Here is a 27,048-nt window from a genome sequence, read left to right as displayed (position 1 = left end):
GGACCTTTCCTTCTTTATTAGAGGCCGCAATCCCGGAGAACAATCCATTCTTTCTGTATTCCTGTATCACTTGTGGTGATGATTATATGAGCACAAGTGTGAATACAAAATTGGTAAATTGACATTGTTAATGTGAAAGGCGACCTGTCAGTAGAAGAATATTTGACTGCTGACTTGGTTTTTTTAACCACTTGCTGTCCAAGGCAATTTCTTACTATTTGCGCACACATGATAAAATCTGAATTTGTGGCTAGAAAAAAGCTTAAAACCCCCAAACAATTATATATTTTCTGAAAGCAGAGGCCCTATAGAATAACAAAATGGTGGTCCCAATGTTTTATGTTGCACAGTATTTGCGCAAATGTTTATCAAACCAGTATTTTTAGGATGAAATACACTAAAATAAAATTTAATGCACAGAAACAAAACATAATACCCAATGTTTTGGTAAAATATAAAAGACGGGGTCATGTCAGGTAAATAGATATCAAACATGTCAAGCCTTAAAACTGCATGGGCCCACTCGGGGGACAGCAGAGCCCGGTGAAGTCGGCGTCGGCGGAGGGGGGCACACAGCTCCGCTCGGTACAAACGACCCAGCGGCTGTATAGATGCTGGATTGCTTGCACTTAAACAGCAGTTGTCTGCTGTTTAAAACATCAGCAGCAGTGTTCTTGGTATAACCACTTCTAGGGGATGACGTGTATTTACGTGAACCCGCTAGAAGTCACAGCTCCAGGTAAAAATGCTATTAACCATTGTAGTGGGGCTACACCTGCACTGCAAGGGTTAAGTGCTCTTTTTTTTGTCTAGGGTAAAAAATACTCACCCGATCCTCCAAATGACCTGCTGTGACAGCAGTCCCTCCAACCTGTCTCCACCTCCGCTGCAGTGATGGTATCTGGGCGTTCTCAAGTCCAATACACTGCGTATAGAACGTAATGACTCAAGGATACTTAGACTGCTGCATCAGAGGGAGTGAGATGCTCCAGGGACCGGTCTAAGAGCAAGCTGACTCCAAAGATTGGGTGAGTATAACTTTTTCATTTTTGACCCTAGGCAAAAATAAGCACTTAACCCTTGCAGTGCGGGGGTAGCCCCCAAAGCAAGGCTTAAGAACATTTGTACCCAAAGTTCTGCTTTAAAGTGACATTAAACCCTCAGATTTTTTAACATAAACCAATACTGTAATGTGCGCCTTACTGTATTCCATGGTTTTTTCCCTTCTCTTTGCTGCTCTTCCTTTTAAATCCTCATGTCTTCTCATGCTTGGGAAGAACTTCCCTTTTCAGCTCAGGGCCTCTTCCTGTAGTGCTGGCTCAGGTTTCAAGCCTATACAAACGTATACACAGACAACGTATATCCATTCCTTAGACAAGGCAGTCTGCTGCAAAACAGAAGTTCTGCCCAGCATGAGAACAGATACAGATTTAAAAGGAAGAGCAGCAAAGAGAAGGGAAACAACCATGGAATACAGTAAGGCACACATTACAGTATTGTTTTATGTGAAAAAATCTGAGGGTTTAATGTCACTTTAAGTTACTAGTAAAGGGTTACCAGAGCTGTTCATACTGGCCTCACTGGATGGCGCTGGCTTGGATGGTCGACCTGCTGCAGATTTACAGCCTTTTTCAAGAAAGACATTTTATGGAAACAGAGTTGCTTTAAAGTAAAATAAAGGTTGTTGATTCCTTCTCAACAGCAGATGCGTTGCTATATGACGTTTAGCTGTTCTCAAAGGAAACTGTGACAATCCTTTGGCAATGTCTTGGTGAGTGCGTCCGCAGTCATTTTTTCTGATGAGCAATATTGCATGTCGATAATGGCTTGCTCTTGAGTGTCAAGGTTTTATTTTCTTGGAGTGATTTTATTTTTCCTTCTGCTGCCATTCTCCACTGATTGGCTTTGTGTTTTGGAAATTTGTCATCCCATGATGTTAGTTCAAATATGCTATGTGTCTTGGCAGTATATGACAGCTTGCAGGGTGGTATTGCCTTTGTTGCTTGAGTAGATCTTCTAATTTCAGGTTGTTCAGCAGAATTTAACATGGAATTCGGCTTATCCATTGTGAGTTTCACCTCTTGTTCTGACTCCTGTGCGGCTTCACTTTGCTCAGCTTCTTTTAGCTGGTTCACTGAGCAAATTCATTTCACAACATCCCGGGATCATTGTTTCTGATGATGGATTCTCATCGATATAAACACTGCAACTCATTGTTACTTTGTCAGTCTTTGGGTGGAGGATTCTATATCCCTTACTTTGTTCACTGTAGCCCACCAGGATACCTTCAATGGCTGTGTTCTCCAACTTGGATTGCTTCTCATTTGGAATATAGGTGTAAGCCTTACATCCAATCACTCTGATGTGTCATAGGCTAGGCTTCGATCCATGCCACATTTCCAATGGCGTGTTATCAACAGGTTTTGGTGGTAGTCTGTTCTGTAGGTATGTTGCAGTCATGACTGCTTCTCCCCAGTACTTCTTAGGTTGGTTGGTGTCTGACAGCATGCATCTGGCCGCTTCTATAACCGTGTGATTTTTCCATTCCACTACACTATTTTGTTCAGGAGTGTATAGTGTGGTTGTCTGATGTACTATACCCTGTTTCATCAGATATGATTCCACTTCCTTACTAATGTATTCCCCTCCGTTAAGTCCTGGTTTCCACTGGAATTTGTTGCTGGACATGGCTACATACATATTTGACAGGTTCAGGGAACAGAGTAAGCGTTTCCACATCAGACTTGAAATCACAATACGTATGTAGCTTCGGGGGGTTAAACGGCGCTGTGAGTTGCATGGTGTCACTGATAAATGACTGTTAATTTCCAATGCTGATTGTTGGAAACCAGTGAACTAAAATCAAACATGGAGCTCTACATTTATCAAGGTACATGTGCTATATTGTTTGTTTAATGTTCATAGAGTAATTCTAGGTTGAACTTCCCCTTTAAATTTTTGAATAGAAACATGAAACAGTATGAGCTGATTTGCTGGCAATAGACAACACATCTTAAACATGGCCGACGTCCCGCCAACTGACAGCGAGCTCCCCATTGACAGCAGCTCACTGCTATTGACTATTCACATAGGCACCATCGTGGGGGTATCTTTGTCTATGCATATAATGAAACAGACAATTTGGTGAAATGTATCCAAACATCGGGCTCTCGAGCTGTCAAAACAAATAGCAGAGAGGCGAGGTGAGTCACTGCTGCCTCTCTGCTATTTTGAGCTGTCAAATACGGGATCGCAAATTGCGGTCCTCTATTTGCATGTAACGGCTTCATTCTTTCATTAATGAAAGGAAGAAGCTTTTACAAAAAGCTTAATTATTTCATTAATTAATGCCTCAATACTGAGACATTAATGAATGACTGTTAAATGCTGTGAATCAGCAGTTACCGGCATTACAAAGCCTGATATAACTCGTCACGTACACTGTATGTGGCCAGTCATATAGGCACAAAGTGACAAGACGTACACTGTACGTCTCCCGTCACGAAGGGGTTAACAAGTCAGCAGGTTGGCGTTGGTATAAAGTGAGATGTATCCAGCCGAGAGCAGATATAATAGTTGTTTATAGGTTGCTCGCACCAACTCACACAGAGCTCCTTGTTTCTATTCAGTGCACCATAATGAGACATACTGAATGTAAGGGTGGGTAATGAAGCGTCCCTCAAAAAGTCAGATTCAGAAATAGGAACAGTATGAAAGTGATATTGTAGGCGGGAAGACTTGAATAATAAGGACCTCCAGGTCTTAGGAGGGGGGTCTCTATACCAATGACACAAAAGAGTTCCCAGAAAACATTTTGTTTTGTTTTTTTTGCTGAACAAATGTAAACAGGAACATGCCAAACAATGGATGTTGTTGCCAATAAACATGCAGTTGTATTGTATGCCAAGAGTGCCATGGAATAACATAAGCTGTACATGTGTCCTCCTGTGTGTTTATGATACACTCCAATCAATGGGGTGCTATTTGTGAACTTGCGAATGTAGCATTGCCCTGTAGAGATAAATGAGTCAAGGATTTAAATTTGACTTGAGTTGGACCAGTTCAAGGCCAGCAGAGAGTTAGAACTATTGTCTGATCCTCTGTTGATTCAATACTGTTCAATCCACTGTATTTTTAACATAAAAAAAAACAAGAAAAAACATACAGCTCCTAAAAATACCAACCTGGCACATACCTAGCAGAGAAACTGGCTTCCTCTAGGCTGGAACATGGTTTTATTGATATATTTATTTATTTAATGATTAATTAAAAAGAAGGTTAGATTCTATTATTTTGTCTTTTAATCCTATTTGCCAATATGCAAAGTCTAACTCCTGGCCTTCATGTAAGAGGAGGGTTATTGTGGCTTACATACAGTACCTGCTTCCAGTATTAATTTATTTATTTATGAAAAAGAGGGTTGGGTCCTATTATTTTCTCTTTAATCTTAATTTATGCCAGTATGCATAATCTAACGCCTGGCCTTCAGGGTCTACATCCTTTGTATGCTGGCTTCTCCCGGCTGGAGCTTGGTTTTACCGAACCATATGCCCTTCCAATTAATTTTCTGAAAACTTGAGCCCCCAGGAGCTGGTGTTGGAAATGGGAGGGTTGTTATGGCTAACTTACCTTACCTGTGGGTCAGTCCTTTATATATTTATTTGTTTATTTATTTATTAAAAAGAAGTTTAGACTCTATTATTTTCTTTTTTAATCATAATTTTTGGCAATAAGCAAAAGCTAACACCTGGCCACCAGGGTCTGCATCATTTGTATGCCGGCTTCCTCTTAGCTAGAGCATTTGTATGCTCTTTCAAGGGTTTTTTTAAAAAACTTGAGCCCCCAGGAGCTGGAGCTGCTTGTTAGCCCCTTATGTGATAGCACTAAAGTTAAGTGTTAATAAAAGTTGAAGTGGAAAAGCCTTACAAAAATGGCCATACTCGCATATGCGAATGTAAATATATGCGCCTGGGGTACCTACGCATGAACACAATGATTGAGCCCCATGTGTTGGCCATCCACGTGCATGCCAGAGTAACAATAATTCTAGGACTATTATTTATGCCTAACTCCTAACTGATGACCTGTAGAGGCTTTTAAACCGTCGTCTATGTTCAAATTTGTGTACCAAAGATTTTCATGGGGCGCACGTAATTATGAGGCTTGACATGTTTGGTATCTATTTACTCAACACAACCTCATTTTTAATGTTTTACCGAAAAATGGGTATTATATTGTGTTTGTGTGAACTAAAATTAATTTGAATGCATGAAAAGTTGGGCTAATATCATGCGACATTAAAAACAAATTTCAACAACCATTTTCTGCTTTCAGAAAATATAACATTTTAAGCAATTTTTGGGCCTAAAATATTAATTCGAACATGTGTGCACAATGGCAGCGACGGGGTTAAAGGAATACAAGCCGGATTTCCGCTATGAGCTTTTCTGAATATTGATACCCTTGTTTTATATTGGGGCGTGCCAGGAATTTTCACACGCAGCCCTGTAAAGTTATCGAAAGCTCCACTTTAACAATTGATACATTGCAAGGTTTTGCCACAATTTATTGCTCGGGTACTCTGTCATATATAGCGGAAGTTCCAGTTAATAAATGACTTTTGATGTTTAACAAATGTGAGGACTTTCATTCTGCCTTTTCCCATTTGTACGATCCTTGATATTTTCTTCACGTAGAACGCGGAGCTTTATATGATCATATACCTATGTCATTTCCAATTAGCCATCCCTCCTGAGATCCTGCTCCAGTCCTTCGTATATCTCCGCTCATAGATCATGTCCTTCCCGCGAGCCCATATCTTTTATCTTTTTTTGTCTTGCAGGTCACAAGAGCTGAAAAATGCCGATGGACAAAAATGTGTCCACGCTCTCCAACTTCTCCTTCGCCTCCTCGCTAATGAGAGAGGATGGGAATAAGAGCTTAGAAATTGCACCCCAGCAGGTGGCGGTTGGGTTGTTACTAACTGTGATCGATTTGGTCACCTTCCTGGGAAATACGGTGGTTTTTATCTGCCCCGCTGTGGAGAAGAGGCTGAGAACTGTAACATATATGTTCATTATGTCGCTTGCCATGGCTGATCTCCTGGTGGCTTGCCTGGTCATGCCTTTTAGGTAAGAATGTCTTTTTTTGTTCTGATTTGTGTAATAAAAAAGAGACTTTCGCAGATTTTTAGCTTTTTTTTTAGAAAGCACATAAAGACATTTAAAATGTATTAAAAAAATAATTTTTGCAATTCTTTTTGAAAAGTTGATGGTCAACTTGTATATTTACAGTATATAGAATAATTTATATTTCCCCTGCAGTCAGCAACTGGCCAGCTGTAGGCAAGATAAGCAGGGGTCTGGAGGCTCCTAAAGAACAACAAAGAAGGCAATCTCCAATATTAAGATTTGCTTTTGTCTTGGTGTTTTTATGGTTGGTGGTCACATGTTGTTGTCACTCCACTCTACCCAACAAGCCTGCAAGCTGATTGAACTAATAGCAGGAGGGAGTTGAACTTGGGGACAAGAGAGTGACATAACCCAAGGGAACACATTCACTGCGAGTGAGTTCCCTTGGGTTATGTCACTCTCTAGTCCCCAAGCTCAACTCCCTCCTGTTATTATTTGAATAAGCTTGCAGGCGTGTTGCTAGAGAGGAGTGACAACAACACCACTACATTGTAAAAAAAAAAAAAAGGGGGGGGCAATGTTACTCCTAAAAAAGAAGTTCATAGAAAGAATGAAAAGCTTTTTGTTTTTTAATAGCAAAAGGAAAACTAGAAATCAAACAGCCATGAAGGCGGATAGGTACATGTGTTGCAACAAACTTAATGATAGTTTTTGGGTTTACATACACTTTAATAGTTGTAACACCAAAGCATACTTGGATAGCATGAGATCAGATTTTACAAACTGCTGAATGACTTGGAGATGGGACACACCCCTCATTCTGAATGATTCAGAGGATGGACAAACCCCTCATCCCAAATAACTAAGAGGAGGGACATACCCCTCCAGAATGACGTAGGAGGGGCACACCTTTTCCTTCCAAACAAATTAGAGAAAGGGCACACCACTCCCACTCAACTGACTTGGAGGAGGGAAACACCCTTTCCTCTCGATTGACTTAGAAGAGGGACACATCACTCATCCCAGATGACTTGGAGAAGGGGTATAGTCCTCCCTCCCAAAAGACTTGAAGGACTGGCATACCTATTTTCCAAAATGACTTGAAGGATGGGCATTCCATTCCCTCCTGACTGATTCAAAGGAGGAACACACCCTGCCCTTCTCAATTACTTAAGGAGGAACCTTTTCCTCTTAAATGATTTAGAGGAGGGACACAACCCTTCTTCTTCAATTACTTGTAAAAGGGGGGCACCTTTTCCTCACGAAGGAAGCAGTGTAAGTACGTGAATGTAACTTGGTATTAGATTCCTGCGGTCCTAATTCAGCAGAGCTCAAACTGCCAGAGGGAGAAGCATCACAAGGAGTCAATTGTGTTGCAGTGCCAAAAGCATGTGGATAAGAGGAAAGATTAGAATGACAAACAAATTAGCTCACCCGTATGCTACTTCTCCTTTTACTGTCTAGTTACAGGGTGAGGGTAGGGAGAAAACCTGTGTTATTAAACTGCAAAACAGGCGGTCTCCTGCTTAGGCAAAGAGGGCTGTGTTGTGTGACAGTGCTGTAGAAATCTCATTACTGGATGGACAGACCATACTAATCCTTTGACAGGTAAAACAGCCCTCTTATATGGGTGTCATCTGTGTATTTAGTTGTTTGCCTGGAGTCCAGCTTTCAGTCAAGCACAAGTAAAGTTTGTAGGTTATATTGAATGTGTATTTGAAAGATAAGGAAGCAAAACAAATAATTGTGAAATTATATATATTTTTTTTTAAATGGAAAACATAAACAAATAAAGTTGACCAAAATAATGCTTTACAAGAATATTTGCATATTTAGTACATTTACTATAGCTGAGTTTATTAAGGACAGCGGACAGTTTGGTTCCAAGCATGCAATATGACTTACTAAAATGCGTTTTTATGAGCTACATCACAAGCACATTTATATGCATTTTATATACATTTATAGCCCTTTCCTATTGGGTTCTATTAAGTCTTTTCACAGGTTCCCCATGTGAGGCCACGACTGCAGGTAAACTGTAGGATACTGACAGAAGGGAGGTTTAGATATTCCTTTAAAATATTTGAATCATAGAAGTACAAAACATGCTTTTAAAATGTTAAAATGGCAAGCTTTATTGCACCACAATACATGTACAAGAACATAGGGGCTGATTTAAAACCATGTACACAAGGCAGATGCCGTTTACTCGGCACTACAGCCACTAGATAGCACTGAGCAGCATTAAAAGTGCTCCTCAGCACCATTTAATGGCCACTGTGCCAATGCAAATGGAATCTGCCAAAGCATATAGGGTTATAAATCAACCCCTTAAAGTGCATTTAAAGTGACCTTGTCAGCAGAGGTCACTTGAATGTAAAAAATACCTGCAAAATGAATACTGCAAATACTTACCTTACTACAGCCACTAGATGGCTCTGAAAAGCATAGCAAACCCTGTGCTCCTCAGCGCCCTCTAGTAGCAGTAGTGGCCTGCAATTGCAAATGGCATATATCAATCGTATAGGGTTATAGACCACCTTTTAGTGGACTTATAGTGGCCCTGAATGTAATACATACAAACATACTTGCAAAGCGAAAACTGCATATACTTACCTTTCTGGTGGCACGTTTCGTTAAAAGTTGCCGTTTCACTGCCCACTGTCTTCTGCAAGTATTCAACAGGTCAGATGGGTTGAATATCTGTTCCTCCACCACTCTCTCTATGGTCGGGCTAAGACGTCCTGCAGTAATCTACTTCTAGAGGGTCATGCTGCCATTTTTAACAAGCAGAAATTACACTCCTCCAGTGTTATTGATTGGTTGACAACAGTCATGTGACCTCCCCAGCCATGGCTGCAGGAGCTACAGTTGGAGTGTTGGTGAGTAGATGGAAACTTTGAGCAGGTTAGGTAGGGTGTTAACAAAAGATGTTTCGAAAAAGATTTACATCCCCTAAAGATGAATTCCAGGTAAATAGGCAAATACACATCTTAAATAATATGACCTGTTTTACCTGAGAAAATAGTTTAATTCTGTTTAGCCAGTTTTATGATCCATGCACCTCTGTCAAACACCACAGGCGGTCCCTTGACCTCTCTGCAGACTACAGTGCAGTTAACTAATACAGTGTGGTCCAGGACCCTGCTCAGCCTGTGACCCTCCTTGTTCGGGCAATTACAGAAGGATGCACTTAATGACTTATTCATAAGGGCATATTAAATTTAAATGGTGTATTATACCTACTTGGAACTCAGATTTAAAGTAAAGCTCTGTGGATAGAAAGATGGGATCTTCATTGGCTTGCTTGTGTTTAAAAGGTACAAGCTCCAGGGCTGCCATCCTGATCCTAACTTCTCTACTCATCAAGTCAGTGATCTGAAACAAACATGCAGCCAGTGAAATGTCTCAACTTCTATTGAGCATGCTTTTTCAAGGTCAGTTACTTACTTGGTACATGAAGCCAGGATATGGATGACCACCCTGGGGCTAATGTCTGTTAAGAAAAAGTCAGCAACGGCAACTCTCATATTTACTGTATATTGATATACGTTACGCTTCATTTATATTGCCATTAGTTCAATGTATTTATATTGTCATAGGCTCCCTTTATATTCCCATAGGTTCCCTTTATAGTGCCATTAGTTCTCTTTATTTATATTCTCATAGGCTTCCTTTATAATCCCATAGGTTCTCTTTATTTATATAGCCACAGAGTCCCCTTGTAATGCCATGGGGTTTCTTTATTTATATTGTCATGGGCTCCCTTCATATTGCCATAAGTTTTCTTTATTTATATTGTTATAGGCTCTCTCTATATTTATTTATTACAAGTATATACACTGAGTGGCCATATTATTATGACCACCCCATCAGTACTGCGTTGGGCCGCCTCGTGACTCCAGGAGATGTTGAAAGGTGATGCGAGGAATCTGACACGGCACTGTTGCCCTTCTGTTGTCTTGTACCAGTCTTGCCACTCTCCGTTCTGCCCTAACATTGACTAGTCGCTGACGGCCACAATTCGCGCGTTCAGACCCAGATTTTAGGCTGACAGTCCAGTGTTTAAACACTTTAACAACAGCTGCTCTTGAACATTTAACAAATTCTGCTGTTTTGCTGATACTCGCTCCATGGCTCCGAGCGCCAACAATCATCCCACGTTCAAAGGCTGTTAAATCGCGTTGTTTACCCGTATCTTCAGAAACAAATCACTTCTACTGTTGTGGTAAACAACCTGCTTCCCTATTTATAATGGTCTGGCCCTCTAGCAACTTCAGTGCGAAATTATAGCTAATTTGCCTACAAACGTCAGGTGGTCATAATAATCTGGCCACTCAGTGTATAGGGTGCTGATGATTTACACAGTGTTTACACAGTGCACATTCACATCAGTCCCTGCCCTCAAGGAACTTAAAGTCTAATGTCCCTATCTCACGGGGATAAATACAAGGGCCAATATAGACTAATTACCCAACCAGCATGTCTTTGGAGTGTGGGAGGAAACCAGAGTACCCGGAGGAAACCCACACAAGAACAGGAAGAACATTCGGACTCCTAGCAGATAGTGATCTAGCCAGGATTTGAGCCCCCAGTGCTGCAAGGCAAAACCACTACGCCACTGTGCTGCCTATTTTATGTTGTTATCGGCTCCCTTTTTATTTATTCATAGGCTCCCTTTATGTACAGTATAAGATTCCCTTAACTTATATTGTCATAACTTCCCTTTAATTATGTTGTTATGGGGCCCCTTTATATTGCCATAGGTTCTCTTTATTTATATAGTCATAGTCTCCCTTTAAACTACGCGGACAGAGCATGCAGTTCCAAGCACAGAAGTGTGACCAGGGCCTCCAATGTTATTACTCTGACCGCACAGAACCAGTAACTGTACAAGTCATTTTAGAAGTGTTATAACAGTGCAGTCAGTTGTGTAAGAAGAACACAGAAATACCCACTGTTGTTATTATGAAAGCATTCCTCCATACACCCAGAGATTAACCAAGAGCCTTGCCTTGTAAGAATGGTCTAAAAGTCACGTAGAGTACCAGACATGATATGGATTATGCTGTTTCAGACTCATATCTCACTGGTTATGTACTTGTGTTAACAATAGAGATGGGAGAATAAGCAACAAAGTCACTGCCGGCGGCTGATCAGATCTTTCAATGTGGTCCACAGATTTGGATTAGGATAGCTACTAGCAGCAGAAAATTGTTGCGCTATCTGAGAGACGGCAGCCTGGCACATCCAGCTTATTGGATGGCATTCCTACAGCCACAGGGTCACACTGGCTCCTTTCATATATACCGGTCCATTGGCCTGTTTAAAGAGATATGGGTGCAAAATTGTGTAGTTCTTCTTCTCCTATAAAAAACGGCTGTTTTGGATATGTACCTTTCCATAACTCCATGGCAGGGGTGATCCTAGGGGTACGATTATGTACCACATACCTTCCTCGGTTAAACTAGGGATGAGCAAAATTGAGAGCTTTGATTTCCCCAAAAGTTCATTGAACGCCTGGAGCCAGCTCAATGAACGAAACTGGGAGCACTAGCTTCAGCGAAATTTCATCGGTGGTGGTCCACTTATCCCTAATAAGAACCCATACTGTAATTATGCAAATGAAGGTGTTAAAATGTAAAAAAAAAAAGACAATATGAAGAAAGAGAATGCTAATTGAAAAATAAAGCTCACTCACCTAATTAGAGTCCCCTTTTATATTGTAAAACTAAAAGCCCCATACTAGAGCACAAGCAGGCCCGGATTCCCCACAAGGCCACCGAGGCCCGGCATTGGGTCGGCAGGGCGCAGAGGGGCTGTAGCGGGGTCCTTGTGGGGAAGTTGCCCTCTCTACAATCAGTCCTGCTTTGCACAAGCAGAACTAAATGTAGAGTGAGGCAGACGATTTTTCGTTTACATTTGAACTCGGCGATGTCGCAGAGATCACATGTAAACAGTGTGCAGCCTCCTCCCCTCCCCCCTGCTCTTACCTCTCTCCTTTGGTTCCGTCCTCCACCGCCGAGTCTCTCCTCTGATCAGAGTGATCAGAGCGGCAGGGTTAAAGGTAACCCTGCCGCTTCGTGTATACAGTAAGATGGGAGAGCTGCCCTTCCTCTCTCACCTGTCACAGTGCTGTGCTAGAACTCCTGTATTGGAGGCGACAGGGTCAATAAAGATACATTTTTATCCTTTATGCTGAAAACTATCTTCTGTTCTTCTAGAGCAGTGGTCTCCAAACTATGTCCCATGGGCCTGGTGTGATCCTTTGCTTTCATGTCATGTGCTCCCCTTATGTATTTAGTTATAGGTTTATCTGGCCCTTGGCACACTATGCCTCCCACTTACACCAATGATGGGCACAACTACTTCCTATGACAACAACAATGGAGCACTATTCCACCCACTGGCACCAATGACGGGGCACTATTCCTGCCACTGACACCAATGATTCAGCATTATTCCTCCCTGACACCAACAAAGGGCTCAATTCCTCCCACTGCCATCAGCAATGAGCACTATTGCTCCCACTGACACCAATGATGGGGCACAATCCTCCTTCTGACACTAATGATGAGGCTAAATTCCTCCCACTGACACCAGCAATGGGAACTATTGATCCCACTGACTGTTGATAGGACACCGTTGTTATTGCTAATAACAACAATGGAGAACTTATTTTTCCACTGGCACAAAAGATGGGGCACAATTCTTTTCACTGATACCTGCAAGGGTACAGGCTCTCCAAATTTGAAGGTCAGCTTCCTCTAAAACCAAGCCCTAACCACTCACGATTGGCAGTGGGAGCTGGTTTATACAAAAGCGTATTCAAAGGTCTATCGCCCAGTCACGTCATACATATTAGGTATCCTTGCTTGTGCTAGAAATTTCAAAATAGTTTAAGGGGCTCCATTTTAAAATGCAAGGGTTTTACTGAGGGTTACACGTTGCCATTTGTCCTAATATTGATTTTTACTGTTTTAAATGATCTGCAATTTTACCTTTAGACTTATTTGCTATTAAATAAGCGCAGTTTTATTTTGTACATTTAGTGTGCATTTTGTTGTGCTATTGTGTCCTAATAACAATTTAGTGTACTTTTTTGTTGAAAATATTGCTTTTTTTGTGCATACTAAATTAACAGTACTACTGGTTAACTTTGTACGTACACTGATTTCAGAAAATATATGATTTGACCATAGCAACAGTCAGGAGAGCCTAGAACCTGGAAATCCTCAGAATTCCAACACAGTATTAGCCGAGGGGGGCACTTTTCAGCCAAAAAAATGGGCTGAAAATCTCGGCTTATACTCGAGTATATACGGTAATTTGATTTCCCGAATACCATTTGGGTCTAGGAGCCTCAGCTTTAATATTATATGTACATACTGTACATGGCTCCTATGTTGCCGTAACGAAAATTTGTGTTCAGACCCTTTCGGATGCATTAAATCCATCTTACTGGCCAGAAAAGTCACATGTCCGATTCGGTTTAGTTTTTGAACAAAATTTGGATGGGATCCAAAATTCGGAAACGGAAATTCGGATTCGGACACATTCTGATGCTTTGGGATTCGGAAATTCGCATGTGTCTGAATTTCGGAAAATTCGTCCGAATTTTGATTGGGAACAAAACAAATCGCACAGTCTAATCTAGCGAGTTATCTGACTGCCTTAGGGTGAACAGAAAGCAATCCTAGTCTTTCCTGATACAAATGAGACCACACATTATAGGAGTTGTTTTGCCTTTTGGGTGTGGGTCTTTGGGACTTAAATGAACACTTAAATCTCACAAATACACCAAAAATGACAAACTAGCCTTGTGAAGTATAAAGATAAAACTTTAATACAAGGAATAAAAACACATACAAACATAAAAATGTAAAAAATGTCCAATCACATCCATATCATAATCATTCTGCCACATTGCATGAAAGTCCTTCTCTCCAGACCAAAGTTCTACGCCACTGCTCCATCACGCATACAGCATGCATTACCGGCCTCTCAGGCTCTTATGAAGGGGATTCATCCCAGGAACACACAATATAAGAGAGATGGATAGTGGCAGAATACTCATGTGGAGGACCTTGCGATATGGCACAAAGATTATGATATGGTTGGATCAGTAATTCATTTTTATGCTTGTGAATATTTTTAATCCTTACATTAAAATATATATTACTTTCTGAGGCCAGTGCACCGTTTTTGTGTGCATTCAGTAGCACTACCCAGTTCGAAGCCAGGCTGTCAGCCATCTTTGCAAGTGTTGGAAAAGGACCATCTAGATGTTTAAGAGGAGAACTTGTCATTGTGAGTTTTTTATATCCATCGTTGAGATTGTCATATAATGTATTACTGTGTTGCAAAGTGCAGAAGGCATTTGATTTTGAATGCTGAAGTCTGTTGTATGCATTTTAACATTTTATGGAAAATTAGAGGCAGGGAAAGGATTAAAAGTATGTTTCTCGCTTTCATTCACGAGTCACTTTTTGTATTTAAGCCAACGTGAGGATCGGGGACTCTGTCCACTCGGTGGTGTCAGTAATTGCAAGGTACATAAACTACTGTAATGAAGTTGTTATTCTCCCCAGCAGCTTGCGTCCTGTGACAGAACACATTTTCTTTCTATTACCAGTGGCCGTTGAGCTGGTGATGGCTGAAGGAAGGGATAATTAATGAGTTTACCTTCTTTCATCCTATATGCCTCCAGGCGTGACAGCATGACTTGGTATATAGTGGCCATTCCAGAGAAAACCGATAGGTCATCAGCCTGAAATGTATTCATCTTGTCTGCTTCAAAGAGGTCCAGGGAAAAATTGATCTGTCACCTAAAATAGGATTACAAGCTACCGATCACTCATCACTGGAACCAGTAGCTAAAACAGCACCCATTCCCTAGTGACTGCAGCATTGCATTAACTATAGGGGATAGCCACCGCCAACTGCTTTCCTCTGTAGAGAAGTGAATGGCGGCCTTTTTAATAACTGATCCCAGAGATCCATATCAGTCAAGGACAATTTGTAATTGTGCAACTCACAAAGCTTCAAATCCCACCAAGAAATCTTTCATGAGCCTGGACCAATGTGTTTCATCACTTATGGTGGCCATACACCTGCCGATTATCGTACGAAAATCGCGGGAAAGTCTTGCGATGTTTGTAAAGTGTATGGCAAGCTTTAGGCACTACTGTACTGCACTATGTAAACTTACCACCACTTATTTTGTGAATTGCCCTCTTTTGTGGGTAGAAGCATGTTGCTGTCAATTTAAATTAAACCTGTAATGAGAGAGTTACAACCTAAAACTGCTGGTCCCTTTCTGAAAATGCTAATTGCCCGGCTTTTATATAAATCCTTTATCTTCAAAACATGTTGAATCACCAACAAGGAACAAATATGCAAATATCGATAGCCAGAGAAAGGTCCTTATCTGCATACATGTTCTGGGGCCGTGGTGAATATTAAAAAAAAGAGTGATCATGACAACCAGATTACTCAAATTCTCGAAAGCTCAGTATTGAAAGACTCACCGATTTCTCATGGCAGGTTTCCTTGAAAGTGAAGTGTTCAAATCATAACAAGATCACGAGCTATCGAACAGAGACAGACACATGACCAGGGTGGTTCAGAGGTAACGTGCTACCCAATGATGCATGTCTGCCCCTTAAACCCATCCCCCCTTTTGTTCCCACAAATAACACAATTAGTCATATATTGTGTTCAGAATCATCACAGAAGCCCTTTTATTAACACTATTATATTAACACCATTATAAATAAGCCCATTGTAAATAACAATGAACGGTGACAAAAACCCTAGAAAAACTCTATGAATAGTATTAAAATCACTGTATCTACAGCATCTTGGCTCGAACCCTCCCACCTTCCAATTGGTCCTTTACTGTCATAGGTGACTACACCTCACGAGCAGGAATCAGTAGGGAGAATTGGAATAAACAAAACATGTACAGTAATTGCTTGAGCGTAAATCACCATCCATGGCTGCAAGGGTTTAGGTCAAGCAGTGTCCTTCCAATTTATTCCATTTTTTAGAAGCCTGCCATAAAATTATCATTAGATCTAGAGCTATGGAGTGGATAGTAGAAATGATGTGTTCATCTTGCCTTTACCTGTCGACTTAACCCAACTTCCCAAGCCTTCCTTTCACATTATTGGCTAAGTTCACCTTTAATGTAAAACTGTCTATGCAGCCAAGGGGCCCCAGTGGGTAAAAAAACAACAACTTTGTAGCTTTTAAAGATGTTGATTAATGCAATTGCCATACCTGTAGGTAATTTGCGTTCTCCTGAAGCCTGGCCTAAAAACTCCAATAGTAAGCTTTGCCGCATCCTATGCTGTTGTGAGGTTGTGAGGACACTCAGGCTGTTGGGTGCTCTCTCTTAGCATCATAAGAGTGAGTGTTTTCCTTGTACAATGTCACTGGAGTGTCCTAGTAACATAGCAAGATGGGGCAAAGCTAACTATAGGAGTTTTTTAGGTGTGGGGGGTTACATATGGCAATTATATTTATCAACATTATTAAAAGCTGCAGTTTTGTTTGTTTTTTACCTACAGGGGCCCCCTTAGCTTAGCCTTTAAAGGACTAATTGGGAGCTTGCAGAGGGCAGGGCCACGCAAGACTTTCATAGGACATATGCATATAAATGTAGCTCCATTTATTTTTGGTTCTACTGACTTCAGGTTTTCATTGAAGGTAACCTTTGACTTGGTTTGATTTACATTGTATGCCTAGTGTGAATGATCAGGTTTATGAATACCGGTCAGGACACTATCTGCATGGAGTTTTCATGTTCTCCCTGTGCTTGTGTGGGTTTTCTCCAGTATTCCGGTATCCTATCACACTCCAAAGACATGTTGGTAGATTAATTGGCTCCTGTGTAAATTGGCCCTTGTATATTTCAGATAGGGACCTTAGATATTAAGCTAATTGAGGACAGGGACTGATTTACCAACATAGAAAAATGACTGACCTTTAAAGTACCCAAATCACAACTTTTTGTAGGATTTGGTATATGGATTCCTATTTAGATAGCATTTAAAAAAAATAACAACATTAGCATGTTCATGTTATAGTTTACTTTGACTCCTCTTTTTATAACATGCCTCATATCTATATATCCCCATCTATAACTTACTTATAACCGGTTCTCATTATGATGTTTTTTCATTGCATAGCCAATTTGTATCTTAGAAGGTGTTGATCAAAGTAGGCAAACAATTGGAGATGTCCCGACTTGTTTCAGGGATGTTTGCTCTACTTCTCCAAGTGTTCGCTAAGGCACTGATGTACATGCGACTGGAGTCATATTTTATGGGCTATCTTTCCACCTGTAAACTGAAAACACGAAGCGCACAGATCACCCCTATCATGCATCCCCGCAATCCACATTCGGTGCACAGATGACTCTCTTCCTGACTAATAGGCTCAAAAACTGTGGAACCAGCACACAATGATCTTCCAAAGAAATTCAAACTTTATTTCACATGCATCTATACAAACCACAACCGCTACCTTTCTACCTGTCCCTCCATGAAGTCTTGTCACTAGGAAATCCTCAGGATTTGCTAATTCTAGACTAATTTGTCATCACCACTGAGTATGTCAATGCAAGTAACACTAAACCATTCACTTACAGTATATGGTGATATCTTTACAGAGTCAAACAAGTCTGCATTTCCTTTATCTATGGTGCCAGGTCTATGCCTCAGTATGTGGAGACAGAGCCAATCTGCTCCCCATACACACAGGTCCTTGGTGAGGGACTGATGGGAATGTACAGTATGTGAAGCGCTGTGTAAATTGTAAATAATATATATTATTACCTGTAATTAATAAATACATAAATAAATAAATAAATAAATAAATAAATAGGTTTTCTTTAGTCCAAGCAATGCCATCATGTTTTTCCATACCTATTCACTATAACTAGAAATAAATTAGATAATATAAGCACACTACTGTCCTTTAAACCAGTCTTTCTCAACCAGGGTGCCTTTTGGCTTCTTTAGGGGTACCTTGAAATTTTGTAATTGAGGACTGTGATGTGGGCTTCCAATTTGAAGGGGTTCTCCTAATATGATGGGGGAACTCTGACATGAAAGGGTGTTCTGATGTGAAATGGGGGACCTCTATTATGAAATGGAGAATCCTGATGTGTAGGGAGACTTCCGATGTGAAGGGGGAACTCTGGTGTGAAAGTGCCGATTCTGATGTGTAGGGGGGGGCTGCTGATGTGAAGAGGGCTCCTGATGTAAAGGAAGAACTCTGATATGAAATGGAGACACACGAAGCGTAGGGAGACTTTGATGTGAAGAGGGGATTCTGATGTGCAGGGGGGATTCTGATGTGAAGAGGGCTCCTGATATGAAGGGGGAACTATCATATGAAATGGAGATTCCTGATGTGTAGGGAGAATTCTGATGTGAGAGGGGGGATTCTGTTGTTAAGATGGCTCTTGATGTGAAGGGGAAATTCCAATATGAATGGGGGGTTCCTGATGTGTAGGCTGGCTTCTGATGTAAAAGGGGGCTTGTGATGTGAAGGGGGGACTCTGATATGAAAGGAGGGAATTCTGATTTTAAGGGGGGACTTCGATGTGAAGGGGGGAACCCCACTTTTTTGTGTGTTTTTTTTTGCGTGAGGTCCCCCCTTAAAATCCATTACATTTCAGACTAGGGTGCCTCAAGATTTTGCATAGTTTTAAAGCGTGCCATGACTGAAAAAAAGGTTGGACCTGCGTTAAACCAGGAGATACATACTAAAAGATCATAGTTTTAAATAAACCTACATTTAGGACAAATATAATAAGCGTAAAATATAACGTTACATGGAGATCAAAACATTCCTAAAATCTTCTCACCGTGAAATCCCCTGAACTCCAGCAGAGCAATAACAGGAATATTAGGCACACATCAGCACTTACAGATAATATGGGAATAAATATACCTGATTAATGGATGGAACAAAAGCGGAGGATCTACCTTGTCCTTGACATGATCTGATATTAGGAGTGCTGATATCAGTCTGTCATGCAGGAGGCATTCCGCCGCTGCCAACATATATTCCGTATATTCCTTGAAATGTCTTAGCGCAGCACCCGGCGCACCCCGCTCTAACATGACTAATAGAGTCACACAGAGCGATGGATCAGGTGGCTTGTAATCTCAGCCATGTCTTTGTCTCCGTCTGTATCCTGCTGGCAATTTATTTTTCATCACACAGAGATATAGTCTATTATACTGTGTTCCATCAACTCAGTCCACGCTCTGCACATTTCTTATTTTGGGGCCATTGTTGCGGTCGTGGAAGTTGTCACGGCACATTCTATCCTATAGAACTGGATTTGTTTTCCTGCTTAAGAACTAAAATTAACAAAAAACGTTCGAGCCAGTGATCGGCAGATGCAATTATAGCTGAACTCCAGGCAGAAAAGACACAAATTATTGCAGATTTGTATTTATAGATCATTAAACTGACACTAAACTCAGGTGTTAAATCTTAAAAATACATTCAAGTTCCTTAACTATTAACAATAATGTATCTTATTTGTGTATCATTCTGCTGTAGATCCTCCAATCATCTCTGAATTGGTGCTGACACTGTCCTTCCTGCTGGAGGGGGGCTACTTTTGTTCCCCGTGTGTGTTGTAAAGTAGTCACTGCTCCAAGCTCGCTCCCGTGATGGACTACAATCTCAATGCAAATTTCAAAACGTGAAATTGTAGTCCATCATGGGACTGAGCTTGGCTTCTGGACCGAACGATGCAGCCTCTCTCACCCGCCGCTTCGGTGGTCTAAGAACCCGTGAGTCATAACATCCAATACAGTGTACATTAGGATGCCGAGGAACATACCATCGCTGGAGAAGAGGGGGAAAGAGGCTGCAAGGACCAGTTTAGCAGTCAGCCTGGTCGGAGGATTCGGGTGAGTATTTCTTTGTTATTTTTGACCCTAGACAAATATGATGCTATGCACTTAACGCTTGCAGTGCGGGGAGGGGGTAGACCCATCGCAAGGGTTACCTTTTCTTCTGCCCTCTTTAAATTGTTACAACCGTTATGAGATTTTAGTAATTGGGATTACATCTACAAAAAGAGAAATAAAAGTAAATTCAAAACCCTAATTGAGACTGAGTACACCCTCAGTGGAAAACATGTATCAACATTACAATATTCATTTGGGTTTACATTGACTTAAAACCCATGCTCATGCTTCCTGCTGAGTGGAGAGCTCTAGTTTTTGACTCAGTTGGGAGTGTCTCAGAGCTCTGCAGAGAGACAACTACTTCCACACAGACAGCAGCAGACCGGCTTTTCTACTCAGGATGTGGCTGCTTTCTAAAGAAAACAAACTCATTATCCACAGCTCACATTCCAGAATCGGCTTGCACTGTGATTGCATCCCAGGTGCGGCCAGACAAGCGCGCTGCCGTCTATAGCAACCAAATCTAGAAATAGCTGCACTCCTTAGTTCTTCCCCGTGTGTACTCAACCACTAACGTGTTTCACAATTCCGACTTACTCATAGAGATCTTATAGTGAGATGAGATCTCACTGGTTGGAAAAAAGGTTGGACCTGCGTTAAACCATGACAAGGGTATTTTCAGAGGGACCCCCTCTTCTACTGTGACCTCCCCCCACCACCATTCTCCTCAAAATAAGGCACTCCAGACTTGTATGGATTTTCAAAGGCCACAGCAGCCACTTGTATTTTTAATAACCATATCAAAATAAATACAAACTTGAATAGAAAAATAACTCTACTATATATACTCATAACCAATTAACCCACTTAACCAGTTTAAACTCAGGTTTCCGGATCCCTGAAGGTGCTTCAAATAACTGGAATGCCGTCCCATACCTGTATCTGCGGCCTCAGATATTACTAATAGGGCCCCCAGCCGCAAACCACCGCCTCGGGGACCAATATCTGTTAAACCGCAGACACTTCACCGCCAAACTAAGTGGTCAAACCCACTGACCACCACTTAAAGGACACCACACCTATGATGGGTCACCAATCCTGGTCAATAAACCCACGGCATCCCAAACGCCCTCAAGGACCCCAAAACGCCAACAGACTGCCATGACTATACGAAACCCCAACCCACTCAAACAGCCCAAAACACAGCAATACAGGAAATGACTCTCTGGAGATACATACTATTCAGGCAAATACCCAACCAGTGACCAAGTCTGAATGGATGCTGGCCATACGCCTAGAGATTATCTATAGACATTTTCTATGGTCAGATGGGAAAAGTGCAACAGATTCCTCCATCTACGCTAAACTGTGTGTATGGAGGAATCCCCTGCTGGGCCAAGCTTCAGTATCTTGCTAGTCGGCCCCGCTGGCTCTCAAAATTCCTGAACAATCTGATTGGATGCAGGCATTGTTCAGGTGTTTTGAGAGCCAGTGGGGCCGACTAGCAAGAAGCTTGGCCCAGTGGGAGGTTCCTCACAGTTTAGTGTAGATGGAGGAATCTGTTGCACTTTTTCCATCTGACCATAGAAAATGTGCAGATAATTTATAGGTGTATGACCAGCTTAAGACTTTGCACACCTTTTGTTTTGATGCACCTGGAATGTATTTATCTGGTTTCGTTTGCATTTGGCAGTTTCATAGCGAAGCATACCGCTGTCAAAAGCAATTAAAAATGATGTGTACAATAATGTGCCTACAGAGTATTATTCCCGTCCATCTATGTGTATATAATGAACGGTGGGAGCTTTTATGCTTATACAGAATCCTGAGTCAACAAAATAAATAAGAACTTGGATATCATGATCTTCAATGGGAAATTACAATACGTTCTTCAAAAGAGAACTCTTCAAAGGTGTAATAACGAAGCTGATTCCTAAGTTAGGTAGGCCAGGCATCGTTTATGTATGCAAGATATTCTAAAGAGAATTAGATTCAGTTTAACCCAATCTTCCTGAATAATTCAGCATTTAGGGCTAAATCTCACTTATGTGGTGCAATTACATGTTTGTTCAAGTGTGTTACTGCAACACACGTTATGTTCGGTGCTGCATTGGGATGTCATTCATTTTAAATAGCATCCCAATGTACTAAGGCGATGCAGCTTTGAAGCACATACATTGTAACGCATCACAATGCATGGTAAAGCTCTATTTTTGGAAAAAAAGTGCAACATGTGCTCTTTTGCCCTTTTCTTCTGCTCATGAGTGCCGGAGTGTGGGCACCACTCCTGTGTCATCGTGTATGGTGGTTGATGACACTTTGAGTAATGACTGTCATCAAATAAATAGATTTGCACTGGCGTCTAAGTCTCTGTCGTATTGGTGTGCTGGTGACGTTCCTATACTTGATTATGCTGAATGCGGCGCTATCCGCGGTCATTGCGAGCACCCTCAACATATGTTTGGGAGTTCTGGTAAGGAGTGCTACAGGTCCTTGGAATTTTATCGTGTATGGTGGGTCACTGGTCCTGCATTCTATATGATTATGTCAGTGAGTGGGGCCATAACAAGACCAGTCACAGACTGTCAAGAAGAGCAGCTTCAGGGGACCAGTCGCCACAACCAGACCAAGAGGGGAGGAGCTTCAGGACTACTGCACGTAAATAAATGGTGGCATCCTGAAGGGGTTATACCAAGATCACAGCTGCTGTTGTACCATTTTAAACAGCAGGAAGTGGCTGTTTACATACAAGCTATCTGGCAGTTATAGAGGCACCTGATCGCTTGTGTGGTGCGGGGAGTGTGCGCCCCCCTACTCTGCCGCCACCGGCACGGCATGTCTAGTTTCAGGGTGTCATTTCTTTGGCGGCTGTAGACCCCTGATGTCTCCATAAAGAGGACCTATCACATCCTCTTTGATATTACATAGGGGGCTTGTTAGCCCCTTACGTTATAGCAATAAACGAAAGTGTAAAGAAAAAAAATTAAAGTCCCATATAAAAAATAAAAAATGTAAAGACCCCCGCCCCCAGGTACTCGCACATACAAAGGCAAACACATGTCGAGTGCCCCTACATGGGAAAATGGCGAGTACACCACACATGTTACATATCACTGCGAACATCAGAGTGAGAGCAATAATTGTATCACTGTTAACACTAAATTGGTGAGCGTTAAAAGCTTTTAAAGCTTCACCTATGGGAATGTGTGGGTATTGTAGTTTTTTACCATTTCATAGGCACACGCAATTTTAAGACTTGAAATATTTGGTACATTTACCAGACACGACCCCATCTTTCAGATTTAACCCAAAAAATGGGTATTATTTTCTGTCTCTGTGCACTAAATTTCATTTTAGTGTGATTCAGCCTAAAAATACTGGTTTGGTAAACATTTGCGCAAAATGTGTGTGGCATAAAAAACTGCAACTAGCATTTTTTTTCATTCTACAGGGCCTCTGCTTTCAGAATATTTAAAATTGTTAAGAGGTTTTAAGCTGTTACAGAAGTTTTGGGAATACATTCATTTTGAGGATATTGCTACAACTAAAGTATATAAGGTATCTAAGGCTTCAGTGTTTCCAATAGACTTAGGGTTAGCACTGAAGTCTGGCTTCCTCTGTTTCAAGATAGTGGGGGGGGGGCATGTTTGGCACAAAAACAAGTCCAGTAAAGCTGAAAGGAGCTTCTTCAACCTTCAGGAGCAATTAAAAGTGCAATGCACCCTTAAAAACCAAAAACAACCACCTTAATTTAACCGTCTCCATTGACTCTAATGCAATCGCAACAATGGCAAACTTTTGTCAAAATTTACAGAGCTTTGTGAAAACTGTCAATTTTACACATTCCTACTGGTAACTACAATTCATATATCCAGAGCCTGAAATGTCTGCAGGTTGATCCTTTAATAAAGCATTTACATATTTAGGTTATGCCATCAAATAAAGTAGTGTAGTTTATGGGTGCATTTTAACCATCAATTCATCCTGGCTTCTGGTAGGCTCAAGAAAGTAGGATCTTATCATGTCTACTGGTGGCATAGTCTGGATTTGGTTTTGGATAGAATGGGCCAGCTCTAGTTTCCACCTGTGTGGGGTAGCTTTGACTTTTGCTGATATATTGTAGTTGAGTTTTGATACTGTGTGATCTAGCTCTCACTCCTGGCAGGGTAGTGACTATAATCAGGGCTGAATCATAATGACTGGAGCTTGTAGTCACATAACCTTTAATGCCCAGAGCACATCCCTGTGCTGGGATCCCCTCTGTTACTCAAAGTGTATCCTTGATTTACTTGTTGTAATAGGCTCATAGCAGGTGACTAATAATGATGGGAAAAAATGTGTGGCCAATGTGTGTCCAGGGGAAAGCTGTCCAGGGGAACTCTCTCTGCTACCCATACACACAAGCCTACTTTCCCGCATGGTAAATCTGGACCTGACTAAAATAAAGTAGTTGGAAGGAGGTCACCCTTCTAGAGTGAATTCTAACCAGCTCTATATCTCGACCAACTGATCAAATGAAGACAGAGCATGGACTTTGTGAACTTTTAGCTTAGTCTTAGTCTGATTGTCATGTCCCGCCTGTACATATTTTGCTGCTGTTGCCAATGTGTTGCACTATATTGCATTATGTGGTTATGTTCTGATCTATGCCAAGATCTAGGGGTAGATTAGTACCTCAGCAACTTAATTTCTGTTTTTGTATTGTTTATTCATGTATTTGTTAGCGCCTTCTGTTCTTTCCTCCAGTTAGAGCTATTTAGCACAGTCTTTAGATCCCGCCTCTTTACCCATGTTCCCTGGGACCAAGGCCAGTCTTCATAGTAGGCACTAGGCTGGGAAGATCATTGTCTTTTTGCACTTCAAGAGACAAGAAAAGTATAATTTGTACTGTGCTCTGCGAAGTGCATTGAATGAGAAGATTGCATTGGGAAACTACATTGGATTCAACGTCTCCATCTTATTGGAGAGGTAATAAACAAAGTTGTCCCCTGCACACCATACAGCAATTAGTACCGGTGCTTGAAATAGCAGTGGTGCTCATAGTGATGTCCACAGATGGTGCCGTGCATATCCAGAAGTAACAGCAATGAAGATCACCAGCACCCGCAGGATGAGAATAAATCCAGAAGTTTTTTTTATTGCAGAACAATGTCATATGTGTAACATAGCCAACGTTTCGGAACCGTGCAGTGTCCCTTCATCAGGGCAAACATAGTGACTATGTTTGCCCCGATGAATGTACCCTGCGCAGTTCCCGAAAAGTTGACTATATTACACAAGTCTCATCATGCGAGTGCTGGTGATCTTCATTGCTGTTATTGGAGAGTTAAGCTGCCTGTGGGTTGTGCTGATTAAGCAGGTGATCATACTGCCCAGACGGATCAAGATGTAAAGGAGGTATTCCAATGCATAAAGTGGCATTTGAAATAGAATGCTGGTGATTTAACAGTCACATGACTTTGCTGTGAACTTTTCTTTTTTCAAACCACTCCTGCATCTTTTCTTCTGGCATTAGGATCTAACTCTTGCATCTGACATTATGGTCTTCCTCTACTATTTTTGATGGCGTGGTCTGGTTTCTTTGGTATGGTTTGGTTTATGAGTTAATGATTCCTGCTTCATGTATTAACTATGATGATATGTACCATTTCGGATGGCACCTCTTTGACCTTAGTGCCATCCATTGAAGAAATGATCTGTAGTAACATGGTCTTGAGCTGGTCACACAATATGATTCTGTTGATATAAAATATTTTACATGTTGTTATCCAAACTAGTTCCATTTGCAAGGCAAGGTTCAGCATTAGTGACAAGGCTGGGATTGGTGCACACCCAGCTCGCCTGAGTTTGCCCAAGCCTCTCAAAACACTGACCACCACCCCCTCCTCCACACCCAATAAGTGACGGAAGTTGTGGCAGGGGCGTTCTCCCCCTTTGCAACATATTGCTGCAGGGTGGGGAATGTGCCTATCCGCAACTGATTGGGTCGAGCGGACCCAAGGCTTGGCAAACACTGGTGAATTGAGTTTACACCAAGCCCAGCTTCATCGCTATTCATCATATGCTACCTGAAATGTGAATAGTATTAGGAAATAAAAAGCCCTTTTAGTGTTTAGGTCCCTGCTCTCTGTCATCTAATATGTTCATGTTGATTTAGACTGTCATATCCTTATTTTCTCTACGCTGAACATGAATTATCTGGGTTGAGTTCATGTAAAGGGCATTTAAATTATTCTCACTTACAGGCTAAAACCATTATGTATTCTGTATATTTTATGGTGATAATAAAACATGATGGGTACAGTAATTGGCATTTAAATGAATTACTGGTAACGTCCAGGTGTCCTGGGAATCTCTGTATTGTGTTTAAAATATATTCAGAAAACATTCCTGTCATTTTACCGTGCCTGTTCAGCAGCCAGCATGTGAGTGAATGAAGGTTGTATTGTACACAGCTTAGCTACATGACTCATACGCTATTAAAATAATTACATGCCAACTGGTCAAAGACAATGCATTGACCCTGACCAACTGTTTATTCCCACTGCTGCGCTATAAGGTTTGATTAGATGAAATTAAGTTTTGCTGAGTTTATTAAAGCGGCGCCATAGGATAAACCAAAGGAACATGAAACTAATAGCACGTTCAATTCTAAAAATGTCCCTTAGACATTAGAGGGTGGTTAGACACACAAGCATGAGCTAGACATGTGCGCCGGCAAAAAAAATGTGTTTTAGTTCGTTTCTGATTTTTCGTTATTTCTTTTTTCGGGAAAATAAATTTGTTTTGGGATACAAATTCGGACAAATACAAAATTTTTATTAATTTCGGATGAGTTAAAAGATATTAACGAAGACATTTTTGCTGCAGTAAAGTGACATTAGAAAAAGAAAAGTGAAATTTTTATTTTTAACTTTTCACAGTCCACAGAAGCAATGAAAGGAAAAAAATACAATGTGCGCTCTCCCCCCCCC

General features: G+C 41.2%; 1 protein-coding gene across 1 annotated transcript in view; it reads left to right on the top strand.

Annotated features, from left to right (window-relative positions):
* The window catches only part of LOC108794958 (octopamine receptor-like), a 66,640-nt gene that overhangs the window by 10,280 nt on the left and 29,312 nt on the right, over nucleotides 1–27,048 (top strand). The window contains exon 2 of the mRNA XM_018566106.1: nucleotides 5,843–6,131. Within this exon, the coding sequence (XP_018421608.1) occupies nucleotides 5,860–6,131 (272 nt within the window). The 5' untranslated portion in view covers nucleotides 5,843–5,859. The remainder of the gene's footprint in view (nucleotides 1–5,842; nucleotides 6,132–27,048) is intronic.

The sequence above is a fragment of the Nanorana parkeri genome, unplaced genomic scaffold (genome assembly GCF_000935625.1).
Source record: "Nanorana parkeri isolate BGI_ZX_2015 unplaced genomic scaffold, ASM93562v1 scaffold919, whole genome shotgun sequence".
In the NCBI taxonomy this organism is placed as follows: Eukaryota; Metazoa; Chordata; class Amphibia; order Anura; family Dicroglossidae; genus Nanorana; species Nanorana parkeri.
The sequence above is the reverse complement of the archived record's forward strand: the minus strand, read 5'-3'. Positions and strand labels throughout refer to the sequence as shown.